The sequence below is a fragment of the Mesoplodon mirus genome (genome assembly GCF_964341445.2).
Source record: "Mesoplodon mirus genome assembly, chromosome: 10".
NCBI classification, from domain to species: Eukaryota; Metazoa; Chordata; class Mammalia; order Artiodactyla; family Ziphiidae; genus Mesoplodon; species Mesoplodon mirus.
The window spans coordinates 11,762,928-11,775,012 of record NC_138986.1 but is presented as its reverse complement, the minus strand read 5'-3'; the positions used below and the strand labels follow the sequence as shown (position 1 = coordinate 11,775,012).

Sequence of the window (12,085 nt, the reverse complement as noted above, 5' to 3'; positions counted from 1 at the left end):
AGTGTACTCAGGCATTTTAGAAATCCATTTACATCATATGATGTGCTAATGACAAATCATTCTTCTTTGCTTATTAAAGTAAATCCCCACTTCTCTCTTGTCACGACATATTTATAGACTGGTTTCAGTTGCAATGATTCCTCCTAAACAATTCCACTGTGTCTCTTTAGAAATACTCTGTAATGTACACATTGTGTTACTGATACCCATCTTTCTCTAAATATCCCAAATTAGAGGGTTTCCTGAACTTAATTAGTACTTACATAGTATATTGCTTCTAAAATTACGAAATAACCATATAGGGAGTAGCTTAATCATCTTGTTAAATTGCTTTAAAAATATTTATAATAAGTGCTATTTATTACATAGTCTCTTCAAAGTGTTGAAATTTATTCTCGGGTGTGTATTGCAATGAATTTGCCAGAGCCTTAGTGGGGAAAAGAGTTAACCCCAGTAGGTGCCCAGACAAATCCTGCAGCTCAAATGAGTACACCAAAGGCATTCCATTCCCACAAGCTTCGGGCATCTGTAGCTTCTAATTGTTGTCAGCTAAGAAAACGTAGCTCTACTTGATCAGTGGCCTGCTTTTCAAAATCATCTTAAGATAATTAGAGGACATGACATGGAAGAATTTCCCCAAAAAGAGACTTTGAATTTTGCTTCTTCAAATCAGGCTGCGTGGGCAAAAGGGTCACTTAAAGGGATGGCCCAGATGGTAGCGGAGAAATTTCCATTCTGGAGAGTATTGTCTTAGGGCTCTTCTTGGGCAGTACAGATTTTTGAGCTTCGTCAACATGCTGGATATATGTTCCAATATAGTAGGTAGTACATGGCAAAAGTTTAAATCAATCAGGAAAAGAGAGGTAGAGGGTGGATTAAAGGAGAGAAATGTCTTCATCTTTACAGGTGGCTTTCTGTGGCTACACTTTGGGTATTCTTTTTTGTTTCCCACATGGGCATACAGCTAATTAGCATTAATGATGTCACTGGCCATGCAGGTCTTATTCTGGAATTAGCTGCTTTGCCCAGCATCAGATTTGCCAAACTAGCTAGTCACCTGTGTGCCAAAAATGACACAGGAGAAGGGATCCAGAAAACAATTTGCAAACTGAAAATGAAGACATCCAATTCCTCCTCCCTGAATTTAGATGGCACTTCACATTCTTTATGATTCTAACAAAGGCAAAAAAAAATCTAATCATGAGCTACTTTAAAAAATTTAATGTTAGGGTTTTAACAGGTTATTGCATTTCTTGTTTAGGTGTATTTACTATCTTTTGTTATAAACTAATTAAGTGGCATCGGTTTTTCATCTTGTTCATAACTTCTCAGCAACATTGATGGCAGAAGAAAATAACTTTTTTTAAAAGGTGAAATTGATGTTAGCATTTGGCATAAAAAACTCTCTAGCTTTTTGTTTCATTAAAAGCTTTTGAAATACAGTATTCCTGAGAAAGGGATCAGAAAAGGAGGAATTTGGGGGATGAGGAGCTAGGTGACATGCAAGGAGAACTCACTGTGTGGAAGGTCCGGATGGGGTTGAGGTAGGTCTCATCTGGGGTGTCGCCAAGTTTGGAAAGCGCAGCTACAAGTCCCTCTGCTTCTGGCGACTGGCTCCAGTGGTAGTGCTCCAGGTTACACAAGTGCGCCAAGATGTGGATGGCTACGGGCCGGGGATGACATGGGACATGCACCATGTGGATTTCTTCCTTGGTAGTTACTCAGAAACTCAGTGCCTATCTGGTCAAGTTTCTCTGTTCTGGTTTTTGTAATACCTAAGGAAGAGTAATTTGTGCATCTTTCCCAGTGTCTTGAATGGAATGAACCAAATACTTCTGAAGATATTGTATGATTCACAACATTCATTTTAATTATATTCACATAAATTAAATTTCAATTCACCATAATTTAATTATAAACATATAATCATTCTGGACCTGGAATAGATATTATGATATACAAGCTAATATATATATATATATATATATATATATATATATGTATATGTATACCATCCTATACCTATATATATAAGAAGATACACACACGCACACACACACCTTCTTTCCCAAGAAATAAGAAAGCATTTTTCTAGAATACTATGCATCATGCACATTAATATATATGCATACAACATACGTTATAGATATCAGAGGAGATAGTGTTTTTGTTCTCTTTCAGACTTTATATTTTTTATTCTTACTTTATACATTTTAGTGTACATGTATATATATACCTACATGTACACATACACACATATACTTGCATCTGTTATTCCTAGTGGACTGAAATAAGCTAGTATTTATGGAACTAAGCCTCTCTGTATATTCTTAAGAAGAAAATTCAGCTTTCTAATTCTGGGAATTGGTGATGTCTAAATTCCAAATGAAGAGAATAAACTCAGAACACAGCATCATCCAGCCTAAGAAGTCTGTGCCCGATGCTACTCTTCCCTGTCTTCTGAAATCTGTGGGGAAGCCAGCAGTCACAACACCCAGACAAAGACATACTGAGTCTTTTCCTACCAATGGAAGCCCTGTTGGGTGGCCAGTTGATACTTGCCATTGGGATCAGATTCAAGTGTGAAATGAGAATTCATTACCCAGAGTACAGATAATTTCCCAGTTGATATGTTTTTCTTTTTTTCCTGCACCCACAGTGAAAAGCAGCAGAGTCTACTACTATTATAAATCTCTACAGTTGTGGGTGAATTCTGGGGTCCTCCATGGCTGTAAGTTGTGGCTTGAGGTATGGGGAGTGAGGGAAAAAGAAACAGCAGAAAGTTCTGTGAATATCGGTGGCATTTGATTCCTGTGGTCCCAGTATCAGATACATTTAGAAATGACATCTTCTATTTAGCCTCTTCCCTCTGCCACCTGAGTTTCTTTTAACAGAGCCATTCCCTCTTCTGCCCTGCAAAGTAGTCCTCACGCTTGAAGACCCAATTCAAAAGTTGTCTTCTCAAGCATTCTTTGATTCCACAAGCACGGATGTCATACCTTGATGACATTTCCCAGATACTATGGTTCTGAGTATTTATTTATACCTGCGTTTCTTGATGGACTTTGACCCCTCAAGACTCGTTCATCTTGAAACCTCAACACCTGGCACACGCTTAGCACCAGCCTGTCCTTAGTAATGATTTGCAGAGTGACCATAAGATTACAGAAAGGGAGAAAGGTCCAGGGAGTCAATCTGTGTGCAACATTGTTGTAGTGTTTTCCCTGCTAATACGTGTTTTAGCACATTTTTCTACAGCCTTTTAGTTAGAAATCAATTCAAATATACTTTTGGTTGAAGCTCACTTAAGAAGGCAAAGCACATCATAGTGTTTCTGAGTCTGTGCTGTTGACTGTCTCCTTACGGGTTTGGTGAGGTTAGCACCAAAGGGGCAGTGGCTTTCCTCGTTATGTTCGATTTGTTACTATATGCGGCCATGTCTACGAAGGGGCTGCCTTGTTTGGTCTTGGCGTCCACAGAGCTAGAAAAGCTCACCCGGCAGCAGTCTCTTGCAATATGCTGTATATAAAATAGGAACTATTTGCTAAATTGAACATAAACATTGTCCAGTATTTTTAAGTGCTGTTTTCTGGTATCTTAAAGTTTTGAAAAAAATAGGTAATATTTTTCACAGCTAACATATATTGAATACTTATTATACCGCAAACACTGTTATAAATTCTTTAGGCATATGATCTCATGTAACCCTCAGGTATTAATCTTATTCCCACTTTACAGACCAGTATATAACAAGAGACCTGGAGTCCATTAATGGCAAAGGTAGGATAAAACCCTGTTTGCTTGATTCCAGGGCCCCATCTTTTGACCTTTAAGTTATATTGCTTCTTTTCACTAATCAATAATTGTTATACCCTTACAGTTTACTGAAAATGAATTTCTCCTAAGGGCTTAGCTAGACTCTTTGAATGGCTCACTTGGTGTCTTTAATCTAGTCAAATAGCTCCTAAGACTTATGACCTTTGGAGTCCTCTTTGTAGGTAGGTGTAAATACTCCTTTTACATTATATCCCTTTACCCTCACTCCCCTGCTCCTAGCTTTCTTCAATTCTCCCTCTGTGGACTAAAGCACACCAGACAGAGAGGAGCTGTTCCCATTTTACAGAAATAGATACTGAGCTTCAAGCAAAAAATTAAGTGATGTATTTACCATTACATAATCCACATGTGATGGTCAGAAACGGAACACAGGATAAATTCTAGGTCTTTTATAGTCTACGTTTTGTAACATCTTTCTCCCATGTAATGAGTTGTTGATCACAATCTGTTTTCTGTTAGGTTGATTTCCACGTGAGAATTTGACACCGATAAGCTAAATTTAAGTACATTTATTGAATGAGCAAAGATATTGAACCCTTTATTTATTCTTCTTGCCAGGTCTCCCGTAACAGAGATGAAGAAACTAATGAAGTAGTATAAGAAATCCCAAGATGCTTTGCAAAAGGTAGGTCCTGAGGGAATATATTGAAAACTATTCTTTCCAGTTTTTTTATGTACTTTAAAATTCATGTCTTAAATGTCCCTTTGCTCCAGCTACCTCCATGTTGTTTTCTTTTCACAGGTAGAAAATAAAAAGTAGAATATCTTATTTTACTTATCTCAGGAATTCTCAGAGAGGATACTGCTTGTGCCCATTTTGTTTGTCTAAATGTTTTATTTCCTCTTAGATCAGACCCTAATTTTACTGTGATCTTGGCTTGGAACCAAAGGTATCCCAGCTACCAAATCCAGGACTGTTGGGACTTGATAGATACCAGGAGAGATACTGATTTTGTTCTTTTTCAGACATTATATTTCCTGTTCTTCCCTTTATACATTTTAGTTATTTTAATATGAATAGCCATGCTATAGTTACAGTGACGGTTGCTTCAAGTATGTGATAAAATAGAGATATGGTTTTATTTTCCTCTTTCTTAGTCATCAAAATCATATCATGTTACTAGATTTGATATGAGCATGTAGGAGGAACAATACTGAAGAGGATACTTCTCAGTTACTTAACTTCTTTCAGTCCATTTTGTCATCTGTAAAATGTGTGGATTGGACTAAACCTTGATGTCTAGGCTCCCTTCCAGCTGTCTGGCTCCTGTGTCTCCATCTGAAGTTAATTGGGAGTATTTGTCATCTAAAAGGGAGCTGGAGTCCAATATGAGAGCAATGTAAACATGAAACTTATGTTTTCAAAGTCAACACTGTCTCAAAGGGGTTTCTTAAGTCTTACGGCAAATCCAGTGTCACCAACTACACAGGTTCCTTCTTCCTGATGCCTCTGGGCACTTTCTGCCAAAGCCCTTGGAAGAGCCCTAGGTACGCATTTCCAGATCCCACCTTAATGCCAGACGAAAAGATGCTGTGACTGGGTCTTCCCACAATTTTATTTTCTTACCAAAGTACTTTTACAGTTAAAAGAGAGCCGCAGTCTTAGACCCACTACAAATGCACATTTAATTGGTGTGTGAACTTCTGAGCTCACATAAGGAGATTTTATTGAAGAGTGAACAAAAAAACCATAAAGGCTACAATTAGAGCCAGTTGCCCTGAGAAAGTTCCTTTCCCTTCTTTCTTTCCTTCTTTTTCTTTTTCAGGAGATCAAAGGGAGTGTAATTGAGGGAGAATCTTGGAAGTGTGGTCAGTTCTTGCTACCTTTCTGCCTGCCTGTCAGTGATAACTGTCATTCCGAAGTCAGTCACCTCCTAATTAAGCAGCTTTTAGAAAGAAGGATGCTGGGACAAATCCTGGCTGCGTTTCTTGATTCTGCATTTCAGAACCTGGCCCCAAACTTTCAAATCTGTGGTCTGGTTTCTGCAAGAATACACATATCCTCTGGCATCCTGTGCATGCCACTCATTTGTAAATCACATTAAATCATGTTATAGGCGGGACGGGGTAGAGAGCCTCCTTGGAGCTCTCCGTGCCTCAAGCAGAACGAGTAGCCATTCCTTTGGGATCAAGTCCTGAAGAGTTTGGGCCTCTGGGACTGTTCTCTGTGGTGAGGCCTCCAAATCACGTTTTCTTAGCACCCCGATTCTAAGGTCGTTTCTCTCAACCTGTCTGTGTTGTGTTTCTTGAGGTTTAATCAGCAACTGATCAGGAACTACACGTGGGTCACTGTCCACCCCGGAACCTAGCGGATGCAAGCTGCAGAATTTGCCAGAGAGAGCTGCCTTGGTCACTATTCACAGACCCCTTGAAGGAAGCTCGGGCTCAAAGGACTACTAATCCATTGGAAGTGTCTTCAAGGTCTACTGTGGACCAGAGAGCCCAGAAAGACCTGCATTAATAAGAACGGAGAAGCTGCGAAACTATGATTTTTATACCAGTGAGGTTATAGGGCTCTGAAAATGATTTATTAGTGGTTGAAGGAGGCTCCAGCAGCTCTTATCATAGGCAGGCATGCAGGAAGGCAGGAAGCCAAAGGAAGAAGAGTTCCTGTCACTGCCTTTTCGGTGATGCCCTTGATTATGGATACCATTGTCTGCCTCTTCCCTCCTCCTCCCCAGCCCACTTTCACAAGGCTCTAATTACATCCTTTAATGATTTGACCAATTAAAGCCTGCAGTTCAACTTATAGGGGAACGGATGAGAAATGAGAGGCTGGCACGCAAACCTCGATGCGGATGCACTTCTTCCAAGGTTACACACCTCTATTAAGCCAGTCGGCTATTTGAAAAGCAGCATCATGAGCGATGCTAATAAAATAAGCACGGGGACATTTTCAGCTGCTCCCAAGAGACTACACCGGAAGGACAAAATGTGAAAAGCAAAGGTATATCTATGAAACCAGGGCTTAGCATTTTTGTTTTGTTTTTTTTCTAAAAGCACCATTGCCAGCCGCGTTTTGTAGTTAATGTGAAATGTAATAATTGCTTTGTCAGGGTCTGGGAGAAGCAGAGAGCTATCTCCCCACCTTCCTGCCTTTGCCTGGAATGGAAACAACCGCAGCGCTGCTGGTTGCCATGGAGGTGGGAGAAGACGGGCACTCTGCTCTCAAAAGCAGTCAGACCCTGCTGGCACAGCCCCGGGAGATGTCTGGGAGCCTGGCAAACAGTGGGGACTCAAGCAGAAGGGGGCCAGGGAGAATACTTGATTCTCTCCAGGGGTCTGTGAGGGAAAGAGGAGAAAGAGCAGCCTGCTCTGTCCTGTCGCAGCAGAATGCGAACTGATTGTCTTGGATGACCGGCGTCATTCTGAACCCCTTCACTGCCCTCTCTCTCTTTCGTCCACCCCAAACTGCTCCCGGTTCCCGGGAACTCCCGCATTCTCACATCTTGTCTCTTTTTTCAGTAATTCTCTTGATCTCTTTTGCCTGCTAGCTGACTTCTCTAGTCATCCTCAGGTTTGACCGAATTTGTTCAGGACCTGTTATGTGCGAGGACCAGGAAAGCCAAGAGGCATAAGGCACTGTCGCAAATTTTAAGGTGATCAGTCTGAGAAATAGTACTATAGGGCAGGAGGTGTGGCTGGACCCGCAGGTGAGGAGGGCCAACAGCCCAGACCTGGAGGCTCAGGGGAAAGCTGGCCAGGCAACGAGTCCTGGGTACAGCAACCACTTACCCAGTGAAGAAGGAGAGGATAAGCATTTTGGACAAAGGGAATAGCAAGGGCAAAGGCACAGACGGCTCAGGGACCGCCAGGAGCTAGGGAAAAGCTAAGGGGTGCGGTGAGAGGTGAGAGGGAGCACCAGTGGGCGGGGCTTGACGAGTGGAGCCTGCTGGCCGTGTTAAACCTGGATCTGATTCTCTTTGCAATAGCAGCAGTGAATGACCTTGAAGTCTGTCGGTTTCCTAGAGGTCCACTCCTGACAACTGGTCTGTGCATCTTATAAGGATGGATAGATTGGATTGTTGTTCTTATAATTCCACAGAGGAGGACATAAGGAACTTATCCGAGATCACACAACCCATCACTAGCAGGGGTATAAAATAACTTGGTTATCTCATTCTAGTCAACTGCTGTCCCTATGAATTATACTCCATCGGAAAACGTTACTGACTGTACCACTTTCAGACGGTTACAGCTCCTATCAGGGTATCTTGCACATGGGAGGGAGATATTCAATACACATCACTGATGCAGGTATCCTATTGATATATGATTCCAGATGAAGAAATATACATACCCAAAGGTTTAAGGAGAAACCTATTGTATAATACATATTTTCCTTTATGCTTTGATTTCTTTTCTGATTGTTTTGATGCTGTGGGGTTTTTTTGTTCCTTCTCTCTGTAATATCTTTGTAACTTTCTCTTAGAGTCCAATTCTGCCTTAAAGCTATTGCAAGTGATCATATTCTTCCTGCCATTGTACTGTGTTTTATCTCCTCTTTTAATACAGAATTAAAGATTCTTAAGATTTTAAAGGAAGCCTAGAGATTCCTTGAATTACTTCTCTGAAGTGCTTTTCAAGGAGCAATTTGGATTCCACTAGGACACCTCCCCCAACAGGGAACTCAGCACTCTCAGGGGACCCTCATTCTAATTTTAGATAATTTTCAAGGTCTGGCAAAGACTCCCATTTCTGAGTTGAAATCTGCTTCCCTGAGTCTTCATTCTTTCCCGCATTCACTCATTCATCAAAGGTTATTGTCACCTACATATACGCAGCGCCATCGCAGGCCTTGGAACACGAACATGAATTAGCCCTGTTCTTTGTCCCCCATCCCTTCGCTAGTGTTCTCTAAGACATGATGTATTTTTACGCTTAAGTCTTAACAAAGTCCAAAGACCTTTTGCACACGTTTCCGGGGTTGGTTTAATCTGGCATTGAAGATAGCCGGTAGGGAACTCTCCCCACACATCTCAGTGCACACCCGAAGTTGCGCTAATTGGCACTGGGGCACCGTCTGTCATGTCTTGTTGCTTAATTAAACCTGCATTTGTTTTGAGTGTTCTTTTTACTCTGCTATTTTTTATGCATGAGAGGATAAAAACAAATGAGAAAAACAGTTTATTGTTAAATTAGTTTGAGGGAAACAGTCCTGAATCATAACTCTTTATTGTTCAGATAGCCTTTTATTTCAATGTCTTTGTTGCCCAACAAAACCACAAGCCAGTTGGTTATTGCCCCTGTTCCTTTCTTCCTCACCAGAGTTTAACCTTGACCTTTGATGCTAATTTCTAGTGCCTTTATCTTGAATTCTCTTGTTTTCTATTCAAGAAATAGTGATAACACTTTATATACCTATAAAGCTTCCTCTCTTTTCAAGATCCTTTTATATCCACTAGCTCCATACTATTCAGAACCTTGTTCACATGATCTTGCTTTTCTTTTTTCCTTTTATGGCCCATGATACCATTTGATAGTCATTTTCCTGCGACTGAATGGGATTTTGAGTATAGGTCAATTTTATTTCTGATGTGGATTATACTGAATAACAAAGTGTTCATTTTTCAAGTGGGTTTTTACCATGGTATTATCAACAAGCTTAGTTATTCACAAATGGAAATGAAGTTTCATAAACTTTTCCTTGACAAATTGAAGGCTTGGTAGGGAAGACTGCATGCGTATAAATCAGACATTTAAAAATCCATTTATGTAAGGTTTGTACGGTCAGATAGAAGGCACAGGTTTCTTTCACCTAAGGGTGAGTCTTTGGCAGGGAGGAAATAAAACTATAAAGTGAATGGGAGGTATTATAAAATTAATCAGGCAATTAATAACAAGCACTTACTTGCATTCATGGCTATCCCATAGGCAACCAGTTTGTGGAATTTGAGATTTTTGTCTAATTGCCTCCTCCACGGTCCTCTGAAGCACTAGAATAACAAAAATTAAAAGTCTTATTCAGGGAAAATCATAGCAATAACAGTGTCATAAGAGTTAAGAAAGCAAGACTCAGGCCCTGTCTCTAAATTACTGAAGGTGAGGCTACATGACACAAAAATTAGTGGCCATTAATTAAACAAGCAAAATCAAATGGTTATTACTGGCTTTGCTGAAATTTCAACTCAATAAAAGTGACTGAGTTAGTAGTTGCCTGGCTATAAGCCAAAACTCTAGAATAAACCTGCTAATAATCATGCCTCAGCTAATTTAGAAAATGAAGATGACAACCATCATCCTCAGCAACATGGTTTAAGTAGTCTATAAATTATTCCTACTACACAAAGAAAGGCTCTATATTCATCTACAACGAAATATTCATAAAATTATAAAGATGATAATATAATAAATGATGTAGTCTAGAAGGGTTATTGAAGGTCTTATTTTTCTGTACAGTGCATTATTCTGTTTGGCAGGAAACACAGGTAAGTACCCAACACGGTGAAATCTACAGAATTAGGAAATGCCCCAATACGTCTGGTAGGGGCTAAAATTTACATACTAAAATCTATGTACAGTGACTGTGTTTTCCTGGGCTGAAAACTCAGAGAGATGCTTCTTTAGTGCACTGGGCTCATCTACTTATTTAGCTCCTTTTAATCAGAACTTGTAATTCAAGCTGTTATAGTACTTCCACCTTCATGAGTCACGTCAATCTTATTAGCTCTTCTTTTCCGATGAAGCAAGTGCATCAGGGGAAGGTTGAGCAATGAGTCCAATGTCATGTAGGGAGTCAACGGCAAAAGCAAAAGACAAATCAGATGTACCAATTTCAGACGTTCACTCTTAGTCCTTGTGTGCTCACTACAGAGAAACAAACCTCAGTCTAACCAGGATTATTGGGAATTTCATAGTGAAGTACATCTTTGTTTTCAATGACACATATTAGATCATAACAACTGAAATTATTACAAATAATTTAGTACTTACACTACTTGTCCCTCTCATGAGTGAAAGGAGGTTTCGACTGATTGGTAATAGAATTAGCATGCAGTTAAAATTCAGGCACACTGCAGATGCTCGAGCCCAAGCCAGTGTTGACTGTCCATATATAAACACACAAGAAAGAGATACAGTGAAAACAAGGAAGCCGGGGAAAATAGAATGCATTTTCTTTCTGAAATGATAATTAATGTGTAGTCCCCAAATCTACTTACACCCAGAATAACTCGTGTATAAAGGAAAGACTCTTCCTCTTCGTACCAACAGAATGTGTCAATAAACAGATATAAATTTACTCCCAGCCATGAGAGCTAGAGTAGAATGAAAAAAGAACCAATCAATACTGTCTTCAACCTTTTCATCTATTCAAAATCACTTGGTATTCTTGGGGTTCTTCTTTTAAAGTGAAATGAAGAGCTTCTCAATATCAACCACAATATACAGTACTTATTTCTCATAGATTAGTTTTTTAACAGTGATCATAATGGTAAGAAATTGTTAACTTTATAAAAAAAGACTTTAAACATATATGGGTATATTTTAAGGAAATTAATGAAAACCATCCTAATCAACATTGCTATAATGTTTTAAGTCAATGATGTCAAGAAGGAGGAAATCTTTAAAAACAACTCAGAAAAGTACTCTAGAAAAATCCCAATTTCATAGTCTAATTCAAAGCCTTCATTCGATTTAGAGAAACATTCATACATGATGCAAAAGCAAACTACTTGACTTTAAAAGTCATGACTTACATGATTCTGCAAGCGTAAATTAAATGGATCTATTGAATGTTTTCTATCAAGTTTTAGTCCTTTAACCAGAGCAATACTTGAAGTTATTTCATATCACTATACAAGTTATCCTAAGAATCAAGATATTCAATGTATATATTTAAAGTTAAATAACAAAAATGATACTTACTACTAATATGATGGAGAGACTTTCATTCAAAATCCAGCAACCCATCATGACAGCTTTGCTCTTTTGCTGTCAGCAAATTGTTTCTTTCATTCACCTGAACCTGGACGTTGTAACCTTATCCTTAGTAAGGGCTTCCCTGCTAAGTTATTTTGTCTTTTTGTCTTAGGAAGCACCTACTGGGAGCAGCTCTGGAGGAATTTCTAATTAAGGACTTCTCGCCAAAGGCACATCTCCAAGTTGACATGCCTCCTGACCTTGGTGAAAACAAGGCAAGTCTCTGTCTAATGATTCCTTTCTTCAAAGATTTCACAAGCAAAGAAAGCTCGTTTTATTAAATTAGCCTCATGTACTTTGTACCCCATTCGTTTTCTACATGATTGCA

The 12,085-nt window shown here is 39.4% G+C and overlaps 1 protein-coding gene across 1 annotated transcript in view; it reads right to left on the bottom strand.

Annotated features, from left to right (window-relative positions):
- The window catches only part of NOX3 (NADPH oxidase 3), a gene marked incomplete at its 3' end in the record, with an annotated part of 57,954 nt that extends 46,161 nt beyond the window's left edge, over nt 1–11,793 (bottom strand). The window contains exons 1-5 of the mRNA XM_082634108.1: nt 11,704–11,793; nt 10,998–11,093; nt 10,771–10,881; nt 9,689–9,773; nt 1,518–1,663 (exon numbers count right to left, since the gene is read on the bottom strand). Of these exons, the coding sequence (XP_082490234.1) occupies nt 1,518–1,663; nt 9,689–9,773; nt 10,771–10,881; nt 10,998–11,093; nt 11,704–11,751 (486 nt within the window). The 5' untranslated portion in view covers nt 11,752–11,793. The remainder of the gene's footprint in view (nt 1–1,517; nt 1,664–9,688; nt 9,774–10,770; nt 10,882–10,997; nt 11,094–11,703) is intronic.
- Between the last annotated feature and the right edge of the window lie 292 nt (nt 11,794–12,085).